Source organism: Anser cygnoides, chromosome 15 (genome assembly GCF_040182565.1).
Source record: "Anser cygnoides isolate HZ-2024a breed goose chromosome 15, Taihu_goose_T2T_genome, whole genome shotgun sequence".
In the NCBI taxonomy this organism is placed as follows: domain Eukaryota; kingdom Metazoa; phylum Chordata; class Aves; order Anseriformes; family Anatidae; genus Anser; species Anser cygnoides.
In genome coordinates this window covers 13168842-13195873 of record NC_089887.1, presented here as the reverse complement: position 1 = coordinate 13195873, position 27032 = coordinate 13168842, and the positions used below count along the sequence as shown (strand labels likewise).

Below are 27032 nucleotides of genomic sequence, written 5' to 3'. Positions count from 1 at the left end.
AAATGTCATGCATGGAGCTGTGTTGTGACTTTGGGGGTGAGCTGGCAGACGGTGTCTCTCCTCGCAGTTAGAGAGCACGGTCGTGACCTTCCCCCCTGCTCCCGAGGACTGGGGGTTGTGTTTTGGCTGGTGGTGAATCCTTAGTCCTCCCTAAAGCAGATCTAGGCTGCAGCTGCCAGCAAGCTGAAAAGCGCTGTTCTCCTAGAGCGAGTTTCTGGCAGAAGCAGTCCTCACAAACTAGGCCTTGGTCTGTTTCCCTTGGCTAAAGGAAGCCGTCAGTCCAGAAATAAAATAAGTAGACTTCAACTCCCTGGCAGTTTGTCTTGGAAGGGGGTCATCAGACTTCTTCCTTTGTTATTTCCTGGTTATCAGTCATTCACGTGCACAGCCCTGGAAGCTAGAAGTCAAAACAGATGTAACAATAATTAAAAGAAAGCCGAGTCTTGCTTTTATTTTTTTTTTCAAAATGCATTTTAACATAATATATCCTGATAGGAGGTAGTTCTTGATTGGGTTCTTGAAAAGCACTAGCTTGGGTTTCTGTGAACTTTTTTTATTCGTGTGAAAATGGTTTCTTCCTAGCCTTTTTTTTTTTCTCCCATCTAGACTTAGGAGAAGCCCCTTCCCTCCTTCAGAAGAAGGGGGGGGGGGGGGGGAAGCCTCATTCTTTTTGAGTGTAAAACTTAACTGTTCTAGAAATGATGATTGAAAAAGATCATAGGCTCGAGGAATGAGCTCTAGACCTTCCTTGGAGGGAATGGAAGATGCTTCTGCTCCCCTCCTGTGTTTGTGCATGGCTTCGGTGCAGGCTTCCCCAGGCCTGCCCTCCCTGCCTCCCGTAGTCCCCAGTTCAGGCTATCTTCAGTTCCAATTCCAAAGTAACCTCAGAGCCTCTTGTCGCTTGAAATGCCCTTGATTACAGGGTGACAAGAAGCCAGAAAAATGATTGCAGCACTCGCTGCTTGCTTGAAATGATTCTCTAAATGCTGCGTGTCAGGCTGATGCTGAGAGGCAGCTCCTGGTGTGATAGCCTGCGTGCCCCAGGGCTGAGCATCACTGCCCCTGTCCCCAGAAGTGCTTCGGCTCGAGGGAGGAGGAGGTGGTGGTGGCTGGGCAGCCAGCTGTGCCCCGGGGCTCGCAGTGGTGGCTGCAGGGACAAACTTCTCCTCCTCGGGCCGTGCCTGTGCCGGCTGCCAGCCCTGCAGGTGGCCAGGGAGTGAGTCGTGGGTGGCGTTAGGGAAGGTGGGTTTGGGCACGGGGATGAAGGAGGCACCCCCCCCCCCTTTTTTTTTTTTTTTTTTTTTCCAAGGGGTGGGAAGATGCTGAAAATACTGTGCCAGGGCTCGTGGGGTTGCTGGAGTTCCCAGCTCCCAGCAGAGGGTGACTGGCGGGTGACTTGCCCAGCACCTTCCTGGTCACGTACCAACACCAAGGCAGCGGCGCTGCCCTGGCTGAGCCCCCCCTAGGGGTGCAGCTCCCTGTGCCCCCAGCTGCTCCTGGGCACTGGGCACATTTCTTGGGCTGGGCTGCATGCGGCTTACCCCTGCCTCCTCCCTCCAGCACCTCCTCAGCCCTCCTGGGTTTTGCAGCTCACGCTGGGGCTGTTGCCTTGAGGTGCGCGTCCTGCAGCAGGAGCTCGGGGTTTGCCAGCGTCGCTCGTCTGGGAGCTCTGTGAGCAGTGACGTTAGCAGCACGGGCTGCCCTTGGTGGGTCCGCTGTGGGTGCCAGGCTGGAGATCTCTGTCCTCCAGAGCTCTCGACCGCTGCAGTCACTCCACTGCTTTCTTGCCAGCAACGGGAGGACTGAATGAGACGGGTTCTGGATGGAAAAGGAAAAGGTTTTGAAGATGGGTGAGCTGCTGCCATTCAGTGCAGGTGTTCTGCATAAGGGGAAGAGAAAAAAACTGTTTCTGCCTCTGTGAATGTGCATCAGTTTTGTGGCAGGAGGAGGGTGTGCAAAGCACAGCCTTTCTCCTCTGGCTACAAAGTCACTGGGGCAGTTCCTCCTCCTCCTCTGCAGAGCCTGCTACTTTGAAGTGGTTTGGGGTCTGATAGGGCCAAACCAAGCTGGTGTCTCTTCCAGAGCTGCTTTCTTGTTGGAAACGGGAGTAAAACCTTCCCTAGTAGATCTAAGTTAGTACAGATCTGTTACATGAATTTTAGGCCTAGCAAATGCACAAATAATGTGACTGGAGAAACGTTTGTTTAGCCTTTTAGGTTCTGAGTATAGCAGTGGTCTTCCAGGTGCATCTCCCTTTTAGTTTGCCTACTACGTGGCTTACTGACTGCGTGTTTTCTTCCCTCAGGGGATTCTCTTGGTGTACGACATCACAAACCGCTGGTCCTTCGATGGGATAGATCGATGGATAAAGGAAATAGATGAGGTAAGCCAAAGGGAAGAACCCGTGGAGCATACCAGCTTCCTGCCGTGCCAGCTGTGTCCCAAAACGCGTGTGGAACTGTGGGGGGAGAAACGCGGTGCACGAGGGCAGCAGTCTAACAAAACCCCAGGGAGGTGCCACCTCTGATCTGGGGACAAGCATGGCTCTGCTGGGGAGAGGAGATGATGGCAGTCCGCTATAAGCAGAGGAAGGGTTTAATGTCTGTCCATCAGTATCGGTTCGGTGTAAATCTGGAGTAGCAGGAAAGGGCTTGGGAATGGCAAGAAAGACAGGAAAGTTCCCTCTAAAGTGGACTGTGGACGGGATAAATGAGTTGTCTTCATCATGTAGTATTGATTGCTCAGCAGTCAGAGCAGCTTCTCTTCCTTTGCCTGTCACCGCTGTTGAAGCTAGGTAGAACGCTGGGTGTCAGCTGCCGTGACTAAAGGCAAGCCATGACTTTCTTCACTTCTTTTTTTCTTTGTTAAGCATGCCCCTGGTGTCCCCCGGATCCTGGTGGGGAACAGGCTTCACCTCGCCTTCAAGCGGCAGGTGCCCACAGAGCAGGCCCGGGCCTACGCGGAGAAGAACTGCATGACGTTTTTTGAGGTCAGCCCCCTGTGCAACTTCAACGTCATAGAGTCCTTCACGGAGCTCTCCCGTATCGTCCTCATGCGGCACGGCATGGAGAAGATCTGGAGACCCAACAGAGGTGAGGAGGGTGCTCTGCGTGAGCAGCTGGAGGGGCTGAAGTGGAGGGGTAGGACTGCCTGGGTGGGAGGCTCGTGTGCTTGTCCCCGTGGGATCTGAAAGCACCTGACCTGGTGAAATGCTGAAGCTGAGCTGCAGCAAGCTGCCTGTGCTGGTGCCAGAGCCCTGCAGTGAGGGATGGGCAGCTCCAGAGGGCAGTTCAGCATGTCTGGGCTCTGAACTGCTCTGGGACATCCCGCACCTCCGCGTTTACTCTAGATGAGGCTGAGGGTGATTAAGCTCACAACTTGAAAGTACTGCAGTCAGATAGTTGTGTGGGATGAACCCAAGTGTAAGCAACTCTGTCCTTATCCTTGTCTGAGCCTGTATCTCCTGTTTCCGCAAGATGCGGAGGCAGAGTGAGCCCAGGGCAGCACAAGGAGTTGAAAGGGGATAAACCATGTCCCTGCTGTAGGCGTGAAGCAGTGGGCTGGGATATTCTGTATATCAAGGTGCATGTGCTGCAGTGCGGAAGGCAGTGAGCAGAGGCCACCTGATGTCCCAGCCCGCTGAATTTTTGAAGCAAAATACCCTTAGGACCCATGTTCCTGGCTGGAGGTAGCAGCACGTCCTGCTGGCAGGCTGAGCAGCAGGAGTTTAACACCCCACGAGGGATGACCTGCCTTCGTCGTGGTCCTGCCGCCCTGCTCACTAGGGAGGGACGATCCCATCCCGCTTGCTGGCCCCACTCACCAAAGTGTCTGCCAGACTCTCCCGAGCCTCTCCCAGAGGGCAGCGCCCGTGACTGCTGCCTGCCTGCCTGCTCGGGAGCAACAGAGCGACTTCGGCAGCCAGCTGGAGGTGAACGTATGCCCTCCTGTGGCCGGCTGCTGGGAAATCCCATCCAAGCCGACTTCCCAAGGCAGATTCACGTGGTTACGCTGAGCTACGAGGACACTGGGAAGCTTGTTCTGGCTAGATGGGATCCCGCTGCTGCGAGCACCCTGCAGAGGGGCAGCTTGTGGCTGCTGCTCACCAAGTAGGTCCCAAGCGAGACCGTCCTACCTTCCCTTCAGGCTGCCCAGGGGAAAACCAGGCGTGGGGCAGCAGGGCGAGCCAGCCCAGCACGCTGCACAGAGTGGAGGGGTAGCAGCGTCTGAGCCCAGTGTTGACACTAAAGCTGGCCTCCTGCAAAGTCTGGCCTCCAAAGGCAGAGCCTACCGGAGCCTTTATTCCCATACCTACCCTGACTAATCTGCTGTCTGTTCAGGGCTCCCATGCAGTCACTATTAGCTCTTCTCCCCTTATAAGCAAAAACTGCACAGTGTAAAGAATGGGTGCAGGAAGAAGGCAACCCTTGAAGTCTCTTGGACCTTGACTGTCCGGTCTTTTCTCCCACCAGTGTTCAGCCTACAAGACCTGTGCTGCCGAGCCATAGTTTCCTGCACCCCGGTGCACCTCATCGACAAGCTGCCGCTGCCCGTCACCATCAAGAGTCACCTGAAATCCTTCTCGATGGCCAACGGGATGAACGCGGTGATGATGCACGGCCGGTCGTACTCCTTGGCCAGCAGCGGCGGTGGGAGCAGCAGCAAAGGCAACAGCTTGAAGAGATCCAAGTCGATTCGGCCGCCCCAGAGCCCCCCACAGAACTGCTCGCGCAACAACTGCAAGATCTCTTAGCAGGATGGAGGCGCCGTGAGCTTCGAACGTGTCCGCACCCACCCACCGATGTACAGATGTTTGCACACTTCACCCTTTTCGACTGGATCCTTTCGGATGGGCCTCGGCTGCTTTTCTGATGGCGCATGCAAGCGTTGGGAATGTGCTCACGTTTGGCTTCGCATGTGAAGCGTGGTGCCGGCCGGGGGGGAGAGGACTCTGCCAAGTGACCCTCCAAGAATGCTTTGGGCTTTGCCTCTCGGCCTGGGGTGGAAAATTCAGCAGCTGCCGGGTTGGGGAGGGGGGAAGGGGAAAAAGCTCATCCAGTTTCGATGGAGAAATGGATTTAATGGCAGATTGAGAGGCTTAAGGGAGTAGGCAAGGAGAGTCTGTGCTGCAACTTTAACTCTTGGACTCCTGAACAGATTGCTGGTGCAATAGTGGTTGTTGGATGTAGTAAAGAAAATGGGGACAGGGGACTAGTGACCGTTTTCACCAGGAAGTTAACCTGCTGTTGCCAAAAAGAAAAGAAAAAAGGCAAGAGTTGGCCAATTGGAAAGCTGAAGGAAGCAGTCTGCTTGCCTTCTTCGTTTATTTATGTAAATATTATACATATATATATATCACCTGTTTTTTAAGGTTTTTTTTAAGAAGCAGTCAGGGAAAATTTTATGCAGCCATGTAAATAAAAGCACGGGATTAACTTTACCAGTGTCAGCAAAAGGGGAAAAATGGAGGATTTTAAGATGAAAATATACAAATGCTTTAAGAGACTTTCAATCGCTGCCAGGATTTATGCTGGGTTTTTTAAATACTACATATGCAGAAGGAAAGAACAATTGGTGTGTTACGTACCCCAAGCTGCTTTACTCTGATCGTTCCCTAAAACTTGAGTGCCGAAGGCAGGGTGGGATTTAGAATCGATTCGGGGGCAGAGCAGAGGCCCGGGGCTGGATTTTGGTTTCGGCGAGCAGGACAAAGGCAGCTCTGAGGTTTGAACCCACCCAGGCGACCGACTGACCAATGCCTCAATCAGGTGCACGTTAGAAGATGCGAAGAAATCAGGGGCTGAGGAGCGGAGGGGGGAAGCACCGAGCCTAAAGCAGCGGGAAGGTGCCGACCTCGTCCTGTATTGGGAGCAACGCGGCACAGCCCTGCCTCCGCGACGCGGTGCGCTGCGTGCACCTCCGGGATCCTCGCATTGCCACCCCGTGAGACTGGCCCTGAATCCTGGCTTTTTTGCTTTGCTTTCCCAAAGATGTCCTGCCTGAGCTCATGCTGCTGTGGCTCCTCCTGGATGAAAGCGGGAAGGGGCAGAAGCAGCTCTTCCCGCTGGAGCGTGAAGGAGCAGAAGTGGGGCTGTGGCTGGGCGTGGAAGCTGGACGCAGTTTGCGCAGCAGACAGCAGTCACCGGCCTCCACGTCCCGCCGTGGTGAGTGTGCTCGGCTCGTGGCTGCGGCAGGAGATCAGGAAAGCCAGCTGCTTTGCCCTGTGGGACTGCGCCTGGGTTTTAGAGGACGTGCAGGCTCAGTGGCAAGAGCTTGAGATAGGCGCATGGTGCAGGAGAAGATCTGTCAAACAAAGGCATGTGCATCCCTGGCTTAGTCCCTTGGCAGCGTATTGATTTGTGATGGAAATTCACCTGGAAACTTAAAAATCGTGCCTAGACCTTACTGCAGAAGATGAACAGGGCCTGGCAGCGGTACTGAGCTGTGCTGATGGATTCCTACAGCCAGCCAGGACGTGTGGATTGTGAGCACCGTGGCAGAAAGTGATCTGCTCTTCGTCTCTGCGGAGGAGAGCAGCGGTGCAGTGCTGCCATCTTCCTCCTGTTGTCAGCAACTCCTCGAGGCCTGGGCGTGCTCCTCTCCTCCCAAAGCTCCCTGTCGCGTTGCACGGGCAGGATGAAGCCGCAGCAGTTTCTGCAAGGCTGACGACCCCCTTGGTGCAAGCAGCAGGCGGGGGTGCGGCCCCTCTGCAGGGCGCTTCTGCGCTGGGCCATGAAGGAGCCTTCCCCCTCCCCGCTCTGCGGAACAAAACCCAGCGCAGGGCTGGGTTTCTTGGCTTGTCCCTGGTGTGCTTTATTGCCCAGCTCAAATGAGCAGGGAGAGAATTAAACCCCGGGCAGAGGGGGGAGAAGAATCCTTTGTAGTGGTGATTTGGCTCAGGAGCAAAGCTGCAGCCGATTTCGGCACGGAGTCCGGGGGATTTCTAGAACCTGTCTGGGATGGCTGGCACCTGTTTCCCATCACTTAACACACAGCAGAAGACAATCGCTGGCTCAGCAGCCCGGCGGGCTGGGGATATACGGCCAACAGGTGATGCACCCCAGTGCTGCAGAAGGCAGCTTCTCCTGGAAAACATCTCCTGGGCAGCGTGGGGCCAGGCTGCAGGCGGCCTCTCGCCTCTGCAGCAGCCCGGCACCGGCACATGAGGCGGGGAGGCACGAAGGTTTCCTTCACAAAGTCACAAAGCTGCTGCATGTGTAGAAAAACTTTACGTACCTCTGCTTGGTTTTGCTTTGATACGTGTGGCACCTCCTGCGCCTTTTGCCCAAAGCTGATTTTTTTCATCCTGTAAAGTTCAAGAGATCCTGTCTGGAGGGAGAACGAAAGATTCACCCGGAATGTTTGCTCAGCAATTTATTTTATTTTATTTTTTAATTTAAAAGGAAAAGAGGTTCTTGCATCTGATGTCAACACTAGTCTTTAGCTGCTCTCCAACACTTGTACCATTCCTGAGGGTTGTGTTTTGTTTTTTTCTTGGACTGTCCTTTTATTTTTTTATTCCTTTGTACAGTCAATGTTGTTCAACTGATTATACATGGTTTTGTTTTATATAAATTAAAGCCTTTTTTGTTTTGAACTGCCAACCAGGAGGTGGAGGAGTTGTATCAGTTTTTTTTTTTTGGGGGGGTGGGGGAAGGCTGGGAGGAGCTGTAAAGGAAAATGTGGTGGTTTTGCCCAAAGCTGGGCAAAAGCAGGCGTGCTTGTGATGCCGGTGTGTATTGCCACTTCCATGTCATCCAGCAACAAGAGCTGATATTAATCTCAGATTTCCTTTGGGGAGGGTGGGAATCTTAAAGTCACGATGCTGGTTCTGGTGTTTTACCTGCCATGTACCTGGCATGCAAAAGCCAAAATTGTTCTCATCGAAGGCTGTATTGTCACATAATTGCTGAGTCTGGGCAGCTTTAAGAAAGCAGAGCCTAGCCTGGCACAGGGTGAGTGCTGTAGGAAGGCACCTTCCCCGTGGCGCAGGTGGGTTTGTGCAGCCATCCCATGGACGTAGGAGCTGGGTGCTGGAGTCCAGAGCCAGCAGCTTGCTCCGGGGCTGGAAGGAAACTTCTCCTCGCCCCATCCTCTTCTGCTCCCAGCCCACCTCTCCTTGACCTCCCTCTTCCCCTGCCTGCTCACTTCCCGAGGATCAGATTTTCCACTTCGTACCAGACTGGCCACGCTTGTTTTAACAGCTTAAGTAATTATTGCTGGGGATGGGAGGGAGTAAGGGGGGAAATCAGATAGCGTCTGCAGCCTGGAAAACCCTTAACTAAGGTAAAAGCTTGGCCAGGGAAGAGTCACGGAGCCCTGTTTGTTCTCCGGGTGGCTTCTGGCAGCGACTGCTCCTCATCAGCACGGTCTGGCCGAGGGCTGTGGGTGGCTTCAGGTGGGGGAACCGACAGCAGGAGCCAGCTCTGCTGCAGCGGCCCCTCTGCGGGGGGAGCAGGGCAAGAAGATGCTGCACGCAGCATGCCGTGGCTCTGGTCGGTCCTGCTGTGCCCCCCGGGTTGTTCCATGGGGGCTGTGAGGAGGAGGCAGTGCTCGCCTGCCTGCACCCGGGCTGCTCGGTGCTGGGGGGGCGGTGGCTGCGTTGCTGGAGCAGGAGCTGTCATCCTCGCTGCGGCACGGGACGTGCTGCTCCTCTCGGCTGGGGCTGCTGAGCAAAAACCACCACTGATGTCTGTGACCTTGGAAATGACCTCCAAAAATCCCCGCTTTGGTGCATGATGTGTGTCGGGGCTGGGGCTGGGGCTGGGAGCAGAACTGGGCATGGTAATAGAAACATCAGGGTTGGAAAAGCCCTCCAAGATCATCTGGTCCAACCATCCCCCTACCACCACTATCACCCACTAAACCATGTCCCTAAGCACCACGTCCAACCTTTCCTTGAACACCCCCAGGTGACTCCACCACCTCCCTGGGCAACCCGTCCCAATGCCTGACTGCTCTTTCTGAGCAGAAATGTCTCCTCATTTCCAACCTGAACCTCCCCTGGCACAACTTGAGGCCGTTCCCTCTAGTCCTATCGCTAGTTATCTGCGAGGAGAGCCCGACCCTGGCTCCCCACCACCTCCTTTCAGGTAGCTGCAGAGCAATGAGGTCTGCCCTGAGCCTCCTCTTTCCCAGACTCAACACCCCCAGTTCCCTCAGCCGCCCCTCAAAGGACTTTGGCACCTTGGCGTGCAGAGACAGGGAGTTTTGAAGTTACAATTACTGAAAGCCTTTAGATGATGAAGGTTTGTCACGTGCCTGTTCCAGGGGGCAGGAGGATTGCTTTGTCAACCCTGTCCTGAAGCACCAGCAGCAGCACCACCGCCGGGGGAGGCGAGGGCTGGAGGTGCCTGCCCCGGAGGAGCACGGGGCTGGGGGGGAGCTGGCTGGCACCGAGGCTGCGTGGCAGGGAACTCATCTTCCCGCTTCGTGCTTCAGGGCCTTGTGTTAAACACCCTCGGGGACAGTGCCACACGGGTATCTGGGACGCGAGGAGAGCACGGCGCAGCGAGGAGAGCACGGCGCAGCGAGCAGGCCCCTCCGGCCCCCCCAGGCCTTTGTCCCGGCCTCGCTGCTTTGATCTCGGTGACGGGGATGAGGCACCTCAGGCTGCCAGGTCCCTCAGTGTGACCCACGGCTGCTGCCCCTGCTCCCGAGCTGGGAACGGCGCAGGAGCTGACCCAAGCCTCAGCACCGGGATCTTCGCAGTGCTATAACCACACGGGGACAAAAGCTGGCTTCTGGATTTCCTCGTCCCCCTGCAGCGGCACGCTCCGAAGGACCTCAGGCAACCCCCAACCAAAGCAGCCAAGCGCCCCTGGGCAGCTCCCGAGCCCCGTTCCCAGGTGGCGATGCCCACATGGCTGCATCTTGGCTGGAGTGAGGGGGGTTTGGGGATGGGGGCCTGGGGGGGGTCTCCACACAGACCCCCGTGGCTGTGTGCAAGGAGGTGCGGGGGGCTCCAGGCTGCTGTGCTGCCTCTCGGGCTGCTCTGATGCAACTCTCTGTTTGCAAAATCTCTCGCCAGCCTCCCCACTGGTGTCCCGGGGCAGCACAACCTCCCCCGCATGCCCCAGGCCAGCTCAGCCAAGGGGTTATCTGCCCCTGGCCAGATCCTGACCCCTCCACACCACCAGGCAGGGGCTGCAGGGAGGGAGCTGCTGCAGCGGGGCCATGCGGGGTGAGCCCAGCCTGGGGCAGGAGGCAACGGCTCCTCCTTGGGCGTCTGCAGCTGCCACATTTGGGGCTGACAGTGGCTGTGCCAGGTCCCCCTGCGCCTGGGGAACGGGGTGATGCCTGGGGACAGCCTGGATCTGGTGCTGACTTGCATGTCTTGTCACCCCTCAGCACTACGACTGGCTGGGGGTAAAAAAAAAGAAACGCTAAGAAGGGAGCGCACCCAGGGCTGCCTGAGCCAGGAGAGGCCGCCTTGCAGGGGTTTGGTGCTCATCCAGCTCCCAGGTCAAAGGCGCCATGGCTCGGGTCGCAGCTTCTGCCAGTGCTGCAGGAGTTAACGCTCCCCAGGCCGCTCCGAAACCCTTCCTGCTGCAGGTCAGTCTCCAGCGGGGATTAAGGGAATCTGGCTGGGAGCAAGGGCCGGCTCCTGCCAGCTTAGGGCCGGCTCCGGGAGGTGCTGTGCAAGGCTGAGGTGGGATTGCAGCCCAGGCGCAGCGTCCGGCTGGGGTCTGGCACGGCCAGGCGCTGCCTCCCAGGCACTCCCCAGATCAGAAAAATACAGAGCGTAAAAACCCAGCTGCAAATCATCACCGGGTGTTGCTGGAGCGGGGAGGGAGGGCCAGCTACAAACCTGTGGGCTTACGGGGGGCTCGGGGAGCCTGCAGGTGCCGAGAGGAGAAGGCAGACGTGGGGTGGGGGCCCCGAAGCAGCCCCCCAGCCGGGCCTGCAGCCCCCCAGCCCCACTGCCCAGCCGCTGCAGCCCGGCTCTCCGGCTGGCGATGCCGTGGGGCTGGGGGCTGCGGCTGCTTCCCCGCCAGCAGACCCGGGGTGGCCGAGCCGCGGCGGGCAGACAACAGGCTCTGGCTGTTTTCTCATCCTGCAGGAATTCGGCTCCATGGGCCGGGCATTTTTTTCCCCTCCTTTCACTCTCTCTCTTTGGAGACTTTCCGCATTCTGCCTTTGATCTCCCCCCTGTGTTTGCCCAGTCGATCGGCTCAGACGGGGTTAGAGGCTGAGGTCAGCGCCTTTTCCATTCCAAACACCCAGAAACATCAGTGAGAAGGGAGGGGATTCAGATTACAACCTTCCCGTCCTCCCCTTCCACCCCTGCCCCACACGCAGGCTGCACCCCAGCCCCACTGCCCGCTCCCGCCGTGCCGGGAGCCTGGCCCTGCCGCCGCTGCCACGGCTTTGGGGTGCCAGGCATGGAGTGAGCCCCCCGCCAGCACGGGGACACCGGCGAGGCTGAGCCACCGCTGCGCGATGCTGTGCCCATCACCCTGAGAGCTCAGCGATGGACAGAGGTGCCGGGCAGCATCTCCGGAGAGACAGCATGCTCCAGGCGTGCTAAACCGCAGAGGTTTGGACCTCATCTCCTCCTCCTCTTTGTCCTCCCTGCCTTCCTTTTGATTTTTTTTTTTCCCTTCCATCCAATGTGATTTGTCCCAAGCCTCGCAGCAGGGCACAGGGCAGCCAGATGCCTCGCCGGAGTTTCGGCCGCCCGGGACCCAGGTCGCGCGCAGGCGGGCGGCAGCTCGGCAGGGCTGAGCCGATGCGTGCGGCGCTGCTGCTGCCCTTGCTGGCCGCCGCCGCCGCCGGGCTGAGCCTGCAGCCGGCCAGGATGCGGCACCTGGGGGTCTGCCCCAACCAGCTGAACCCCAACCTGTGGGTGGACGCGCAGAGCACCTGCGAGCGGGAGTGCCAGGCCGACCAGGTGAGCGGCGGCTGCGTGGGGGCTGCGGGCACGGATGGGACGGGGTTGGGTGCTGCCGGGGCTTGGGGCTGGTGCTGCACCCTGCTGCTCGGCAGCACCCGTGTGGCCTTGTGGGGCCGGGGTGTCCCCAGGGGGTGCTGGTTCCCAGTGCATCAGGATGGCCAGTTCCAGCGGCTGCAGCCGATGGATGCGGTGCCCCGCGTGCTCAGCCCCTCTGCAACTTCACTCTGCCGTGCACGAGCGGTGCCCTGGGGCTGCTCCCAAGCCCTGCAGCAGGCAAAGCCGCGGCTCATTGCCCCACCATGTCCCCCCCCAGCCACTCTTCACGTCCAAGACCTTCCCCCCGCCCCATACAACACCCCCCCCCCCCCCCCCCCAAGGATGCTCCCACCTGGTTGTGGGGCCGTCGCTGAGACGAGGGGTGTGGGTGCGCTGGGACTGCTCCCCCCCCACCACCAAGCCCCTCAGTTTTCCCAGGAGCCCAGTGCTGCCCATCCCAGGGGAGCGACCACGCTGCAGTTCATCGCTGCAACGAGTTCTGCCTCCCCTCAGCCAGCCAAAGCTCGCAGACTCCCCGAGCCACACAGCAGTGTGGTGGGGGGGACGGTGCCGTGTCCCCTCTCAGTGCACCCACGATGGCAGGTCTTCACCGGGTGATGTGCTGCCCCACAACCTGGCACCGCTGTGCGGTGGGGGCTGTCTTTGCCTCACCCCCACCATCCCAAGGAGTGGGGGGGGGGCTGAGGTCGACCTGGGTCCAGGGACACACAGTTGCGCAGGGAAGGTCCGGCTCGGACCCAACACCCAGAGGAGCCCAGGAATGATGGAGGCTCTCTGGCAGTGGGAGCATCCCCACAGCTGTGGCACGGTGCTGACCCCCCCCCCTCTCCCCTCCCTTCCCTTCCACTCCCCTCCCGGCCAGGACTGCGAGGGCTTCGAGAAGTGCTGCACCAACGTCTGCGGGCTGCGCAGCTGCGTGGCCGCCCGCTTCGCCGACGGCAGCCTGCCGGCGCTGGAGCTGGGGCGCGGGCCCTCGTGCGAGAGCTTCGTCTGCGCACAGCAGGGCTCCGACTGCGACATCTGGGACGGGCAGCCCGTCTGCAAGTGCAAGGACCGCTGCGAGAAGGAGCCCAACTTCACCTGCGCCTCCGACGGCCTCACCTACTACAACAAGTGCTACATGGATGCCGAGGCGTGCCTCCGCGGCACGCGCCTCACCACCGTGCCCTGCAAGTACATCTTCACCTGGCCCGACACCAGCCCCGTGCCGCGGGAGACGACGGCGCGGCCCACGCCAGGCGCCGGCCCCGAGGTGCCGGTGCCCCCCGCCCTCTACAGCAACCCCTTCCACCAGTCGGTGCGCGCCGGCGGCACCGTCAGCTTCCGCTGCGACGTCAGCGGCCGCCCGCGGCCCGACATCACCTGGGAGAAGCAGAGCGACCGGGCCGAGAACTTCATCATGCGGCCGGACCAGATGTACGGCAACGTGGTGGTCACCAACATCGGGCAGCTGGTCATCTACAACGCCCGCCAAGAGGACGCCGGCATCTACACCTGCACGGCCAGGAACGCCGCCGGGCTGCTGCGTGCCGACTTCCCGCTCTCGGTGCTCAAGCGGGAGCCCGGGGGGACCCCGCGGACCAGCAGCCCCCAGCCCTTCCCCAGCGCCGAGTGCCTGAAGGAGCCCGACCGGCGCCGCTGCGAGGCCCTGGAGGTGCGCTGGCACTTCGACGCCAAGCAGGGCTCCTGCCTCACCTTCCGCTACGGCGGCTGCGGCGCCAACAGGAACCACTTTGAGACGTACGAGGAGTGCCGCGCCGCCTGCCTGGGCAGCGCCCGGCCCACCTGCCTGCTGCCCATGGTGCAGGGCCCCTGCCAGAACTGGGAGCCCCGCTGGGCCTACAACCACCTGCTGAAGCAGTGCCACTCCTTCGTCTACGGCGGCTGCGAGGGCAACAACAACAACTTCGACAGCAAGGAGACCTGCGAGGACGTATGCCCCTTCCCCAAGAGCCTGCAGTGCAAGGCCTGCCGCCTCAAGAGCAAGATGGTGCTGAGCCTCTGCCGCAGCGACTTCGCCATCGTGGGGCGGCTGATGGAGATCGTCGAGGACCAGGACTCTGGGATCGCCCGCTTCGCCCTCGAGGACGTCCTCAAGGATGAGAAGATGGGCCTCAAGTTCTTCAACATCAAGTATCTGGAGGTGACCTTGACCGACATGGACTGGAGCTGCCCCTGCCCCAACATGACGGCCGAGGACGGGCCGCTCATCATCATGGGCGAGGTGCACGACGGCATGGCCACGCTGGACCCCAGCAGCTACGTCCGGGCAGCCAACGACAAGCGGGTGAAGAAGATCTACGAGCTGATGGAGAAGAAAACCTGCGACCTCCTCAACCGCTTCCAGGACTAGGGGCGAGCCGGGATGCGCAGACGCGGGGGCTGCGGGGCTGCAGACCCCTGTGGGGGGGACTGCACGGCCAAGCCCGCAGCTTTTATTTAGCAGTTATCACCATTTTGTAGTTCCCTCCCCTGTAATTTATCTGTCTGCATGCCCTCCCCATGTACCCCCAGCCTGGGCAGCAGCAATAAAAGACTGGGCTGGGTTGCAGAGGGGTCTGCCCGGACCCCCACCCACGACAACCTTCCTGCAGCACCGAAGCCTCGGGTGCAGCGTGATGCCCTCGAGCTCTGCACTGCTCCGCAGCTGCGTGCTGCAGGGCTCTGGGCAGGGGCCGGTGCCCCGCAGCCTCGGTGCTGGGGGGCGGTGATGGAGGGAGAGCCCCCCCACACCCCAAATGTGTCTCTGGCAGAGGGACAGCATGCGGCGGCCGGGCTGGAGCTCTTGGGAAGCTGCTGGTGGGGCGCAGCCCCCCAGACTTTATTGGGGGCAGCAGCATGGTCCCACGTGGGGAACGGGGTCCCACACCTCGGCACGGCGCCTGCCCGGAGACACGGAAACCGGCACCGGGAGAGAGCTGCCCCCTGCGCCCGGCCGTGCTGCGCCCCCTCCCAGGCTGTGCCCGCTGTGCCGCCCAGGGAGTCCCACGGATGGAGCCAGAGGAGATGGACCCGAGAGCACCGGCCGAGCCCAGCGGCGCAGGGCAACACGCGGCAACCTCGCTGCCGTGCCCGGCCCCTTGCAAAGCCGTGCCGGGAGGTGCCCGCAGGGTGCGGCGGGTTACTGCTTGCGGAAGATGAGGCTCTTGTTGTTGGCCGGCATGTCCACCTGCAAGCACAGAGCTGGGGTCGGGGGGGGGGGCCACCGGCACGGGGACCGCCCCCCCGGGGTCTCAGCACCTACCATCCTCTCCAGGCGCATCCCGTTGGCCTCAGCCAGCTGCCGCAGCAGCGCCGTGTCCCGAAGGCCCCAAGCGGGGTTGCTGCCGGGAAGGGAGGCAGCGGTGAGACAGACGGATGGGCAGGCGGACACCTCACCCCCAGAATGACCCCCATCTCCCAGGGGTGCCCCGAGGTGTGGGGGCTCCCCCGAGCCTCTGCTTTAGGTCTTTTCCCGAGGGATCACACTCGGAGGGAGCTCCCTCCTCCGGCACGCGGTGGGCAGTGCCAGCAGGGCGGGCAGCACGGGCAGGGCCACCGGCAGCCCCAGGCAGGCTGCTTGGACCCCCAGCCCCTGGCTTCCCCCTCCTACCTCTGCCTCAGGCTGCGGTCAAAGTCCACGTTGCTCTGGGGACTGATCTGGCCATCCACAGCGTACGGCTGCCGGGACACAAAGCTGGAGCTGTGGGCTCGAGCCACGGCTCCCTGCTGGAATCCCCAGTCCCTGTCCCTGTCCCTGCCACGCAGAGGCCAAGCAAGAAGGGACACAGCCCCGGAAGGGGCCACAGACGCTGTCACCCAACACAAGGCTCCCAGCCTCTGCTCTGCTTCTCTGCAGAGTGTTTTGGGGTGATGCAGGAGTGCTTACACCCCAGCAGACAGCACCCCGCCAGTGCTGGGGGCTAATGGCCAAAGCAGCCCCATCCAGGGCTCACAGCATTCCCCCGAAGATTGAACCCCCCCTTAACTTGAGCCCCCCTTTTCCCAGCCCAGGGAATCCTCCCCTCTGCCCCCCATCAGGAGCTCCAGCATCCCCAGGGCCACCCCTCATCCCACTGCCGTGCTCCCGCCCGGCTCTCGGCCGAGCAGCACCCACCCCGTAGGTGAAGAGCACGCCTCCGGGCTTCAGCAGCACCCCGGCACCCTTGAACAGCCCCTGGGGAAAGAAAGAGGCAGAGGCCGGGTCAGAACGCCAGGGACACCCCACAGCTGATTTCCCAACCCTGGGCACTGCAGCCATCGCCCCGAGCCCCCCAGTAAATACAAGGAGCTGCACCCGAGCCCCCCACGCCCCCAGGGGTGCCGGGCACCGCTCACCTCCGTGCACCGCAGCTCCGAGATGTGCATCATGTTGATGCTGACGATGAGGTCGAGGGTGGCGGGCTCGGTGCCCCCCCAGGTCTCCCAGCCCTGCGAGACGTCCAGGTAGATGGGCGGCAGCATGTTGGGCACCTGCATGGTCTCTGCGTAGGCAGCGATGCTGCGGGCACAACCCCCGTGTCAGCCCCAGCGCGGCCCCGCACCAGCACCCAAAGCCCACCCGCCCCGGCTGCCGGCAGCGTCTCCCAGGTGGAGTCTCTGATGTCTAGTAATAAGGCTGTGCTCGCAACCCAGCAGAGGAGGGGGGCACTGGCTTGGCCCTCTGTACAAGGCGAGGAGCCTGGTGCTTCGGGGCTGCGGGATGACGGGGCACTGGATGAGCCTTGCCTCCGCTCACACCCAGAGAGCTGCTTTGGAGGGCAGCAGTTTCCCAGCCCGCACAGCACCGAGGGCGGCACGGCTCCCAGCCACGCGGAGAAGAGCCTCCCGCAAACTTGGCTTTAAGCAACACACTGAAAAATCCCAGAGAAACCCTCTAGAAACTGCTCCCAGGTCCCTGCACTGCCCCCTCCAGCCCCGTCCCCGAAGGGCTCGGGGCAAGCAGCACAACCCCTCCATCCTGGCTCCGAAAATCAGTGTGGGTGCGGAGACGCGGCCACAGAAGGGCTCTGAGTGCCGCACGCGGTCTGGCCCCGCACCGAACCTCTGCCCCAGCCCGGGCAGTATTTTTAACCAGGGCGGTGTGCGCTCGGGGCCGCTCCCGGCGAGGGGACGGGTGGGAAGGACGCGGGCTGCGCCCCCCAGCCCAGGCGGCTATTTCTGCCCCCCCCTGCACCAGGCCGCTGCAAGGGAGTTATTTTCTGCCGGGGAATTCCTCTCCGCTTAAGAGCCCGCGTTTATTTTGGTTTCCTCAATGGAAAACCGAGCCCGTCCGGCGCTGCAATGCCTGGAATGGGCATCTGGGCGCGGCGGGGCCCCGCACGCAGCCCCGCAGCGCGAACCACCGGGGGCTGGCGGCTCCTCGGGGGGGGCTGGCGGCTCGTCGGGGGGCTGGCGGCTCGTCGGGGGGCTGGTGGTTCCTCGGGGGGCTGGCGGCTCGTCGGGGGGGCTGGCGGCTCCTCGGGGGGCTGGTGGTTCCTCGGGGGGCTGGTGGTTCCTCGGGGGGCTGGTGGTTCCTCGGGGGGCTGGCGGTTCCTCGGGGGGGCTGGCGGCTCCGTCGGGGTTCCCGGCGGTGCCGGTGGGCAGCGAGGCGCGATGCCCCCCGCATCCCCCCGCCGTCGCCCGGGCCTCGCCGGGAGCCGCCCAGAAAGAAACGCTCCCGCCTGGAGAGCCCGGAGGGGTTCGGCCCCAGCTCGGTTCCCGCCGCGGCCGCCCCCGGGCAGCCCGGAGCCGCCGGCCCCGGCCCCGGCCCCGCTCACCTGCGCAGCGCCCGCGGCTCCACGTCGGAGGGCAGCCAGCGGGCGTGCGGCAGAGCCCGGGCGCAGTGCGCGGCGTGCAGCCCCGCGCCCGCCCCCACCTCCAGCACCCGCACGGCGCCGGGCCCCGCGTACTCCCGCAGCACCGCCAGGATCGGGCCCTTGTTCCGCTCCGCCGCCGCCGGCGCCAGCATGGTTGGACGGGGCGGGGGCGGCGCGGCGGCACGGCACGGCACGGCACGGGGCGGCACGGCACGGCACGCTGGGGAGTGTAGTCGCAGGGCACAGGACTACAGCTCCCAGCCCGCGCCCGCAGGGCTGCTGCCACCTTCCGTCCTCCCCCCTCCCCCCCCCCCCCCCCCCCCCCCAAAAAAAAACCACCCGACAGCCGCCCCGCCGCTGTCCCGGCCCCGGAACGTGGCAAAAAGCCCGCGGTTTTACGTTAAAAGGTGAAAAGCGAATTTCGTCGAGATTGAAGAAAAAAAAATAATGAAAGAGAAAAGTTCCTGCGCCGCCCGGGAATCGAACCCGGGTCGCAAGAATGGGAATCTTGCATGATACCACTACACCAGCGGCGCCGATGGTTCGTACCTCGCCCCTGCTGCCTTTGAGCTCGGCCCGGCCCCGCTCCCCTCCTGCAGCGCCCCCCGACGGCCCCCGACGGCCGCGGTGCCCCCGCCGAAGCCCGGGGTGCTGCGGGGCTCCGGGCCTGTGCGCAGCGAAGCGTGGGGAGGCCACGCGGTGACCGGTGTGCGTGCAGGTGTCCTCGGCAATCCGCTTCTGTCTCGGGTGGGGAAACTGAGGCACGACCCCCCCCGGGCGGCAGCGAGCTGGTGGCAGGACGGGAACACCGAGGTCCCCCGGGCTGCAGGGTCACAGTCACGTTAACCAGGGTCTGCCGTGTGAGGTATCCTGGGGGAGCTCTGGGGGGGCTGCTGGCCGCACCCCCGTGGGCTGGCCAGGGGTGCCCAGCACCCTGCAGGATCCGGCCCTGCTCGTCCCCACTGCGCGAGCGGCACTGGAGGGCTGTGCAGGCCCCAGAGCAGGGCTGGGGCATCCTCACCACCCCAACGAGCTTCGTCCCACAGCCTCTCCCCAAAATCCCCAGCACCCCCAGGGTGACACCGCCCTGGCATGGAGGCCACCCCCAGCCCCACGCCTCCCACCACGCGTTCTGGCCCGCAGACCTCGGCGCACCTTCCCCGTCCAAAGGTCACCTCGGCACGGGGACGGGGCCGCAGCCACCCAGCCCCTCGTCCTGCGCTGCGGGGTGGCCCCGTGGGGAGCAGCGCTGGGGGGCACGCTGCTCCTGCCCACACAGCTCGGGGACCTCCGGGCTCAGTGGGTGGCAGCACCCAGGGGGGGTCCCTGAGCCCCGCGCAGGTTTGGGGACACAGAGCGGCAGGAGGGAGGTGCTGCCCTCACCCAGACCCAGGCCGCCTCGCTGTCCCCTCGCGCAGGGACAGGGGGTGGTGGCACCTCTGCGGCCCAGGACACGCGGTGCCAACCGCGGCCGTGCCCTGGCACCTCGCGCTGTCCCCTGAGCGTCCCCTGCCCGCTCCTGCCGCCACCCCTCCTTGTCCCCTGCGCGTGCCATGCGTCCTCCCAGGGGATCCGCGCGTGTCCCCCGGGTGTCCCCCGAGCGACTCCTGCGCCCTCCCCGCCCCTGCGCTCCACGTGGGCCGTGCCCTGCGCCCCCCACGGCCCCCGTGCCACCGCGGCCCCCCCGCGCCCCACGCGCGCCTCCCACGCCGCAGCGCCCCCCCCGCGCACCTCGCGGCGCCCCCCCCCGAGCTCCCACGGCCCCCACGGCCCCCCACGGCCCCGCGCTCGGCGAACCGCCCCCTTCAGGAGGGGGCGGGCCCGGTTAAAGGCCCGCGGAGGGGGGGCGGGGGGGGGGCCGAGCGCACACGGCCGGCGGGAGCGGCGGGGCCGTGCCGGGCCGGGCCGGGCCGTGCCGTCGGGGGGGGCCGCAGGATGTACACGCTGACACGCGGCCCCAGCAAGCTGGCCACGCAGCGCCGCACAGGTAGCGGGGACCGAGGGGGCAGAGCAAAGAGGGACAGGCGTAGGAGAGGAGGGGGGGGGGGGGGAGGCCGAGCGGCGGTGCCGGTGCCCCCCCCCCGCTCCGGCTCCTCGCCGCCCGGCTCTGACGGCCGCTGCCGCCCGCAGGTCCGACGCAGCAGCCGGTGGAGAGCAAGGTGGGCGAGCCGCGGGGCCGGCTGCAGCCCGGCGCCTGGCCCCCCGCCAGGTGAGCCCCGCGCCGCGCCGTGACCTTGGGGAAAGGTGACCGCGGCCGCGCGGCGCCGGGACGGGACGGGGGGGGGGGGGGCGGGACGGGGCCCGGAGCCCCTCCGCCGGTGGATCAGGGGTTGGGGGGACCGGACCGCGGCAGGGGGGGGGGGGGCCCGGTGGGGGCTGCCGGGGGCGCTGCGGGGGCTGAGCCCAGCGGGGAGGGGGCGCGGAGCCTCGCCGGGCCCCCCGGGGCCGCTCTAGGTGCGAGGCCGATCCCTCAAAGCCCGGGGGCACCGGGCTGCGAGCTCCCCCCCCCCCCCCCCCCCGCCGTGGGCTGGGAGCCCCCCGCGGCCGGCCCCGGCGGAGTTGTGCAAGCGCCGGGGCAGGGAGCGGGGCTCGCCCGGCCTCCCCCGGCTGCACGCAGCGCCTCCGGCAGCCCGGCAGGGCCCGCTGCGGTCGGTTACGGCCCGCCCGGGCTGTGCTCGGCCCCCCCCGGGGTCTGCGGGAAGGGGGCTCCCCCCGGCTCCGTGCGGCTCGCTGGCTCCGTGGGGCAGCCCCCTGCGGCCTGGGTCTGCCCCCTGCCCTCGCCGCCCGTCCCCTTCCCTCCCCAAGGAAGGGGGAGGAAAGCCTTTGGGATGGGCTCCCAGCTCTTAGCGGGAGTCGCTGGAGGTGGTGGAAGGGGGTTAAGCAACTGGAGGGGGGAGATAACCTCTGTGAAGGAGGACGCTGCTGCAGCAGGCGTGGGGCTGGGGGGCTGGGGCAAGCCCGGGGGGTGGCTGTAGCGGGAGGAGACGATGCTGCTTTCTCCCCTTTCCTCCATCTTCAAGAAATGAAGAAGAAAAGCTTCACCTCCAGCTTGCTTTCTTGCCTGTCATCTCATAAATTAACTGCTGAACCGTTCCCCCTCCTTAGGGCAGGCTGCCTGCTCACGCTCCCTGCAGCAGGCGCTTCAACGTGCTCGGTGCCCTGGGGCGTGCGTGTGGTTCTGGGGCCGGTTCTGGGGCTGCGTGGCTCTGGGGGAGCCTTACCCTGCCCTGTGCCTTGGGGCAGCTCCCGCAGGCTGCGGGGGCACGGGCAGGGGCTGCCTGCTCCAGCTCTCTGCTGCTCTGCAAACCGTGCCCCCCCCCCCCCCCCCCGTGCTCTGGGGCCTTTCAGACTTTGTCCCGTGAGAAGCGTGACCGTTGCAAACATGTCCCCTGCCCCAGAGCTGCGCAGGGCAGCTCAAATACTGAACCTTTGCGTGCGGCACGCTCCTGAGCCTCGCTCCAGGTCCTCAGTTTCGGTCTGTCCGGCTTCGCAGGGTTTCCAGATGGGTTCGAGTGCTCTGCTCTGGGCAGGAGGGGTGCCAGGTCGCGGGGAGCCCGCTCTGGTCCCAGTTCCCAGATCTCTGTCCCGGTTCCCCGAGCGCCTTGTGGATGTGCTGCTGGAGCTGGGCACCCCGCTGCTGCAGCAGGAGGAGCAGGGCAGCTCCAGCGAGCTCGGCATCACGAGTTCGGATGTTTGCCTGTGCTCAAAGTACTTCCCACTGCCCAAACAACAGCTCACTTCCATTTTCCTGGTGTTTCAGCAATTCCTCTTCGGCAGCAAATTTCCTTAGTGCCAGGGCGGGAGGGGGCAGCTCTTGCTTTTGCTGTCATCTCCCCTCCGGTGCTTGCAGGCACAGTTCCCCTGGGGCTGATCCCTGTCCCCTTCCCCTGGGAGCAGCCTGGGGCTTTCCCCCACCCGTGGTGCCCTTCACCCTCCAGAGGCTCCTCTCAGGCTGGGTGACCTCTCCTTGCTGCCTGTTGCATCAGTTTAACACTTTCCAAGGTTTGCAGTCCAAGGCTGCGTGGTTGCCTGGCCAGGCACGTGCCTGCGCGCTACCCTCATTTAATGCCTCCGGGCCTCGGTTTCCCCTCGCCGTGAGGTGGAGGTGTTCGCCCTGAAGCACGCTGACTCCAGGCTTCGCAGAGCTGCAGCAGCTGGCAGGTTCCCGGTGCCACCTGTGGCTGCCACATGCTCATGTGTCCCCCCCATGTCCCCTGCGTGGCTGTGAGCGGCCGTGCATGCTGACGGCACCGTGGGGGCAGCTGGCGGTGCAGAGCTGTGCACCCTGGCACACTTTTCCCCGTTACTTTTGGGCCCAGACTGCTTCCCCTTGCCCCCAACCTAGCGAGCGTGCTGTCATCCTGCAGCAACCCTTCTGCCTTCACTGGGGGCACAGCTGAAACCTGAAAAGCAAATGTCCCTGCTCGGCCTGGGGACCTGCCTGTGGGCACTGCCGCCTGCCTCAGGGCTGGTCTGGAGCCGGCCACCCGTGGCCTTCTTCCACCCTCCAGCAGCGCCTCTGGCCCAGGCTGGAGCAGGTGCTTCAGCTTTTTCCTGGGGGAGAAGGAATTGCTGAGCGCTGCCTTCTGGACCTGGGTGCCAGCCCTGTCTGTCTGTCTGTCCATCCTGCCCCTCCACGCTGTGGCTCTCAGAAGGGAGTGATGGGGAGGGGACGGCGCTGAGCCGCGGTGGCCCTGCCGTGCTGCACGGCCGTGTCCCCGCTGTCCCCTGGCAGCCCCGCGGGCCGGGCTCGAGGCTGGGGCCGGCCGCGTGTGCATCGCTCGCACGAGCTCCTGCAGCACCCGTCCAGCACCGGCCACGCTGCAGAGCGAAGCATCACAGCTCCTTCCCACCGAGCGTCCTGCGGAGCTTGGCAGGCCGAGCTGCCCTCCTCCTCCTCCTCCTCCTCAATCCTCGCCTTGCTCCCGCAGCCCACTCCCAAAGCTCGTCTTCAACAGAGTGAACGGCAAGCGGCCGCAGGTGCTGCTGTCGCACGCCCCGGGGCCTGAGGAGTGCTACACGGCGGCCCACGAGGAGAACGTCCGCTTCGTATACGAAGGTGCGGGGGGCTCGGGGTGGAGGGGGGGGTCCGCAGGGCGCTGCTGGCCCGGGCCTCACCCGCTGCCCTCTGTCCCCAGCCTGGCAGGAGGTCGAGCAGCAGCTGGACGACAGCCAGAGAGGGGAGAGTGCCCGCGGGCCCGTGCAGTACGTAGAGAAAACCCCGAACCCCAGTCTGAAATGTGAGTGAGGGGCGTGCGGCCCCAGCGCGGGGTTGGGTTGTGGCGGAGAGGGGATGTGGGGAACGGGGTGGGGATGGGGGGGCCACTGCGGGGCCGGGGCCGGCCCCGGGGTGCCCTGCTGGGGATGGGGGGCGTCCCACAGGCCCTGCTGGAGGCCCAAGCAAGCAGGATGTCTGACAGCCGCCTCGTCTCAAAGCGGCGCCTTCTCCAGCCACCAAGGTGGGGCCGGTGTCATGCAGAGAGCCCCCGGTCCTGCCCTGGGGAGCTGCCCCCCCTGCCCTGGGCACGCAGCACAGCGGCAGGGGACAACGTGTGTCCGTAAGGGCGGCTGGAGCGAGCTCTCTGGACAGCCACCCCGGGGCTGCTGCAGCAGCCGAGGAGGGTACAGCCCCAAAACGAGAAGAGCCCCATAGCCCCAGCCTGGGACGGGGCACCGGGGAGCGGGGATCTCCGTGTTGTTTATCCCAGTGACAAATAGACACTGGGGACGTACACCGGTGGGAACACGCTGGGCTCTGCTGCCTTCTCCAGCTGCTCTCCTATGCTCTCTCCCTCCCCTCTCTTTCAGACTTTGTTCCCATTGACCTGGAGGAGTGGTGGGCAAAACAATTTTTGGCCAAAATCTGAAACATATCATAAAAGGGAAGAAAGTTTTTTTTTCTTTTTTTTTTTTTTTCTTAAAAAAAAAAAAAAAAGCTAAGAGCCTCTGATCACACACTGGACTCGGTGGTATTTAGAAACACCTTTTTACAAGATGTCAGCAACCCAGTGACCCCTCTGCCAGCCCACCGAGGACGGCGGGACCGGACCACAGCCATGCCCGGCCACACGCCTGCTCCCTGCGCAGGGCGGAGGAGCCGCGAGCGGCCCCGGCCGGGATTCCTCAAGTGCCAGTTCTGAGACGTCTGCGGCTCCGGCAGCCCCCCGGGACACTGCGGTGCCGTGCTGGGGCCAGGCAGGAGCAGCCTCCCCCCCGGAGGACAGCAGGTCGCTGTAGCAGGACTGCCAGACAATAAAGCGCTCAAACTGCCCGTGGCGAGGCGCTTGCGGCCGGCCGGGGAGGATTTGCTTGGTGGAGCTGGGGGAAGAGTTGCAGCAGCCCCCTGGCTTCCTCGGGGCCCTCCTCGGAGCTGCCTCCTGCTTTTTCCACCCACCCCGTACAGGCGGAGGCGGCTGCACCTTTGGGGCAGGGGGGGTGTGGGGTAGGGCAGGAGGTGGTCAGAGCCGCGCTGTGCGTCGTCTCTCCAGCACATGGGGGTAAAGCAGCAGGGAGAAGGGGGCGAGGGCCAGCCCCGTGCTGCAGGGGAAGGGACAGGGGGACACTCCCCGCAGAGGGCTGCTGGCAGCCCCACCAGTGAGTGCAGGGCCCCACGGCACACCGCCAGCCCCCAGGTCCCTTGCTGTCCCAGGCTGGAGCCCACCCCTCTGCCGGGGTAGGAGGCTCCATGGGGCTCAGGCTGGAGCTGCCCCTGACTGAAGGAGGCCAGAAGACACCCACTGGAAAAAAAAATCTGTTTTATTCCTATGGTGGGAACGAGAACAGTGCTGCAGCCCCGGCAGGCAGAGCAGCCACGTCCCCAATGCCTGCTGCTCCTGCCTGGGGCCAAGCAGCAGCTGCACCCCCGGCATCCCGGCCCTGCAGGAGGAGAGGTGCAGGACCAGGGCCTGGGGACCACCACACGGCCTCGGCTGTGCCACACGGTGGCCGTGCCCGCCTGGGGCCAGCTCCAGCACAGGCCAGGAGTGCTGTTGGTCCTGTATCAGGGTCAGGGACCTGCAGGCAAGGCTCTAAGCACCCAGCACCCCATGTCAGGGCCCTCCTGCCCCAGCAGGACCCCCGTGTTGGAGGTGTGTGGCTGTGCCATCCTGCACCACGCCGACCCTTTCCTCCCCCTGCCAGCCCTCCTGCCCCCACTGCTCCCCTCCGCGGGCGCAGCTCTGCCCTGTCCTACTTGTCTCCCCCTGCCCCCAGCCAGCACCGTGAGTCCCAGCACGCTCTTGGTAGATCCAAGACAGCCCAAGAGAAAGCACCACACGCTTTCCTGGCAGCTGAGCAGCTCAGAGCAGCGGAAGGGCAGGGGTGCTGGGGTTTTCCTCCCTGGCTCCCTCATTATCCCCCGCACGGTGCAGGGATGCTCCCCGTGAGCAAATCCCCTGCACCCACAGCTCAAGGGGGCTCCTAGATGCTCCGGGGCTGCTGCTCACCAATAAAAACAGACTTTGTTAAGATCCAGGGAAATTCTTAATAACATGATGCACCATCATTTTAAACAACAACATTAGGCAAAGGGAGAAATGGAACAGGAAAGAATGATTCAGTTACAGGAACAAAACAAAAACCCAACCCAAAATGTAACCCAACCCCTGACAATGCAATCACAGGAAGGGAATCAGCACCCCTTGCCATAAATATTAATTCATTTAGTATGTGCAATTGTGTGTATTACTATAGTGCAAATAGCTCTGCATTGATCACGGAGCAGCCAGCCAGAAGGGGACTGCCCGCAGGTGACACAGGGACTAGTTAGAGACGGACAAGAATAAACACGTATGTAAAACAAACAAACAAACAAAAAGCAACGCTGGGAAACACCAAAATAAATCCCCGTCGCTGCCTTTGGGCTCCGCGCACAGCTCCAGCCTCACCGGGGGCTGCGCAGGTGGTTGCAGCCCAGCACGGTGCGGGGGGGACGGGGGGCAGAGCAGCAAGAGCATCGCCGGCCTCCGAGCCCCGTCCTGTGGTTTGCATAACAGGCTCCAGGGCAGTGCTGCTGTTTAAACCTTTTAATGGACGCAACACGGAGCCAGGCAGCATGCCCAGGCAGCCTGCAACACCTCCAACCCGTCGCCACCTCCTCGCTGAGCCCCGGGGCAGGATTCATCACGCGCTGGGCATTTCGCCATCAGGGCGTCCTCCCCCGGCCCAGCGCCAGCCCCGCACAGCCTCGCACCGCTCGGGCTGCCGCCCAGCTCGCCGGCACGCACAGGGGTTTTTGGGCAGCAGGAGGAAGAGGAGCTCTCGGGGTTCCCTTTTGCCATGGCACCAGGAGTGGTCGCACCAGGGGTTTTGGTGCCAACGGAGACGACTCAGCACACGCTGCTCGTGCTAACCAGGGCCGTGCAGACACAGCCTGTCCTTTCTGCCTTCCCTGCACCGCTCGCGTTCGGGGTGGGAGTTTTGCTGCTGGGGAAAACCTGCGGCTGCTCCTCTGTGTCCCCTCCAGCCAGGGCAAAGTGCCTCCGAGGGCAACCACAGAGCACCCTAATTAACCCAGCAAACATTTTGGATCTAAGCTATTCAACAGCATCCTGATAAACCACAAGCAAACCAAAACACCGAACAGAATACAATTCAACATGCGTGCACAGACCATGAAGCAACTTCCTGATGCGTGTGAGTGTCGGGCAGGGTGTGCGGGGGGGGACGGGACGGGTGTGCGGGGACCCGAGGCTCCTGCACGCCGCTGCCGATGGAGCTCCAGCCCAGCCCACAAGGCCTGTCTGCACCCATCCGTGCCTTCCCCGGCTTTGGGGGCTTTTTTTTTTTTTGTAGATGGGGACAAATGATGACGAGTGAAGTGTCACATGCGCACACAGGCACACGCACACCCATATACATGCACGTGCGCTGCGGCAGCACACAATGCACACGCACTGCTTGTGTTCCCGAGAGCAGAGGGTACGATTCCATCCTCTCCCCACCCCAGTGAAAATTTTCTTACATTTATACATTGTTTAAGACACACGCTGATATATAAATTACTGTCTCTATATATACTATGTATAGGCAGCAGGGCCAGTCCATGAAGAAGGACACCAGGGGGCTTTTGCTCATTTCCCTCTGTCCTCTGTGTAGTGCTGGAAGCGAGTGAAGCTCATGAAGACTTGCTCCAGGGATATCTGGCTAACCGAATAGTCTTCTAAGCGATACTTCTCTTTGGCTTTCTCCAAGGCCCCAAAGACCTGCACGGGACAGCACAGCAGCACCAGTCACTGCCAGATACCTCATCCCGGAGAGAGCCACAGCAGGCTGCGGCTGAAAGAGCAAAGCTTTTCCCCATG

General features: G+C 63.0%; 5 protein-coding genes and 1 non-coding gene across 9 annotated transcripts in view; 3 read left to right on the top strand and 3 right to left on the bottom strand.

Annotated features, from left to right (window-relative positions):
* RAB40C (RAB40C, member RAS oncogene family) overlaps positions 1-7604 on the top strand; it is a 33469-nt gene extending 25865 nt beyond the window's left edge. The window contains exons 5-7 of the mRNA XM_066977719.1: positions 2306-2383; positions 2870-3092; positions 4473-7604. Coding sequence (XP_066833820.1) covers positions 2306-2383; positions 2870-3092; positions 4473-4753 — 582 coding nt within the window. The 3' untranslated portion in view covers positions 4754-7604. The remainder of the gene's footprint in view (positions 1-2305; positions 2384-2869; positions 3093-4472) is intronic.
* A 3269-nt stretch (positions 7605-10873) lies between these two features.
* Positions 10874-14526, top strand: WFIKKN1 (WAP, follistatin/kazal, immunoglobulin, kunitz and netrin domain containing 1). The gene is made up of 2 exons (XM_048063438.2): positions 10874-11893; positions 12816-14526. The coding sequence occupies exons 1-2, from the start codon at positions 11657-11659 to the stop codon at positions 14304-14306; spliced, it is 1728 nt and encodes a 575-aa protein (XP_047919395.1). The 5' UTR covers positions 10874-11656; the 3' UTR covers positions 14307-14526.
* Positions 14527-14730: 204 nt separating this feature from the next.
* Positions 14731-22662, bottom strand: METTL26 (methyltransferase like 26). Of its 2 annotated transcripts, none has more exons than XM_048063472.2 (6): positions 21158-22662; positions 16271-16433; positions 16050-16109; positions 15546-15613; positions 15198-15276; positions 14731-15122 (listed from the first exon to the last, which is right to left on the bottom strand). In XM_048063472.2, the coding sequence occupies exons 1-6, from the start codon at positions 21472-21474 to the stop codon at positions 15075-15077; spliced, it is 735 nt and encodes a 244-aa protein (XP_047919429.2). In that variant the 5' UTR covers positions 21475-22662; the 3' UTR covers positions 14731-15074. The 2 variants fall into 2 exon arrangements, with proteins under 2 accessions (XP_047919429.2, XP_066833819.1); XM_066977718.1 differs by lacking the exon at positions 21158-22662 and adding an exon at positions 17692-17926.
* On the bottom strand, positions 18196-18266 carry TRNAG-CCC (transfer RNA glycine (anticodon CCC)). The gene has a single exon. It is a non-coding gene; the product is annotated as a tRNA-Gly (tRNA).
* Positions 19559-24001, top strand: MCRIP2 (MAPK regulated corepressor interacting protein 2). 2 transcript variants are annotated; one of them, XM_066977721.1, is made up of 5 exons: positions 19559-19717; positions 19861-19939; positions 22662-22789; positions 22869-22970; positions 23667-24001. In XM_066977721.1, exons 1-5 carry the CDS (start codon positions 19666-19668, stop codon positions 23678-23680), a joined length of 375 nt encoding a protein of 124 aa, XP_066833822.1. In that variant the 5' UTR covers positions 19559-19665; the 3' UTR covers positions 23681-24001. The 2 variants fall into 2 exon arrangements, with proteins under 2 accessions (XP_066833822.1, XP_066833821.1); XM_066977720.1 differs by having other exon boundaries at positions 19560-19717; positions 23539-24001.
* Positions 23661-27032, bottom strand: part of ABCA3 (ATP binding cassette subfamily A member 3) — a 31174-nt gene continuing 27802 nt past the window's right edge. For both annotated transcript variants that reach the window (XM_066977697.1, XM_066977698.1), the window contains exon 31: positions 23661-26933. In XM_066977697.1, coding sequence (XP_066833798.1) covers positions 26802-26933 — 132 coding nt within the window. In that variant the 3' untranslated portion in view covers positions 23661-26801. The remainder of the gene's footprint in view (positions 26934-27032) is intronic.

Coding starts and splice junctions, on each gene's coding strand:
- WFIKKN1 (XM_048063438.2), top strand. CDS start 11,657: ATGCCTCGCCGGAGTTTCGGCCGCCCGGGACCCAGGTCGCGCGCAGGC. Junction 11,894..12,815: donor GGGAGTGCCAGGCCGACCAG/GTGAGCGGCGGC, acceptor CCTCCCGGCCAG/GACTGCGAGGGCTTCGAGAA.
- MCRIP2 (XM_066977720.1), top strand. CDS start 19,666: ATGTACACGCTGACACGCGGCCCCAGCAAGCTGGCCACGCAGCGCCGC. Junction 22,790..22,868: donor CGTCCGCTTCGTATACGAAG/GTGCGGGGGGCT, acceptor CTCTGTCCCCAG/CCTGGCAGGAGGTCGAGCAG. Junction 22,971..23,538: donor CCCGAACCCCAGTCTGAAAT/GTGAGTGAGGGG, acceptor CCTCTCTTTCAG/ACTTTGTTCCCATTGACCTG.
- METTL26 (XM_048063472.2), bottom strand. CDS start 21,474: ATGGAAGTGAGCTGTTGTTTGGGCAGTGGGAAGTACTTTGAGCACAGG. Junction 15,614..16,049: donor GCGTGCTCTTCACCTACGGG/GTGGGTGCTGCT, acceptor GTGTCCCGGCAG/CCGTACGCTGTGGATGGCCA. Junction 15,277..15,545: donor GACCGCAGCCTGAGGCAGAG/GTAGGAGGGGGA, acceptor CCTTCCCGGCAG/CAACCCCGCTTGGGGCCTTC.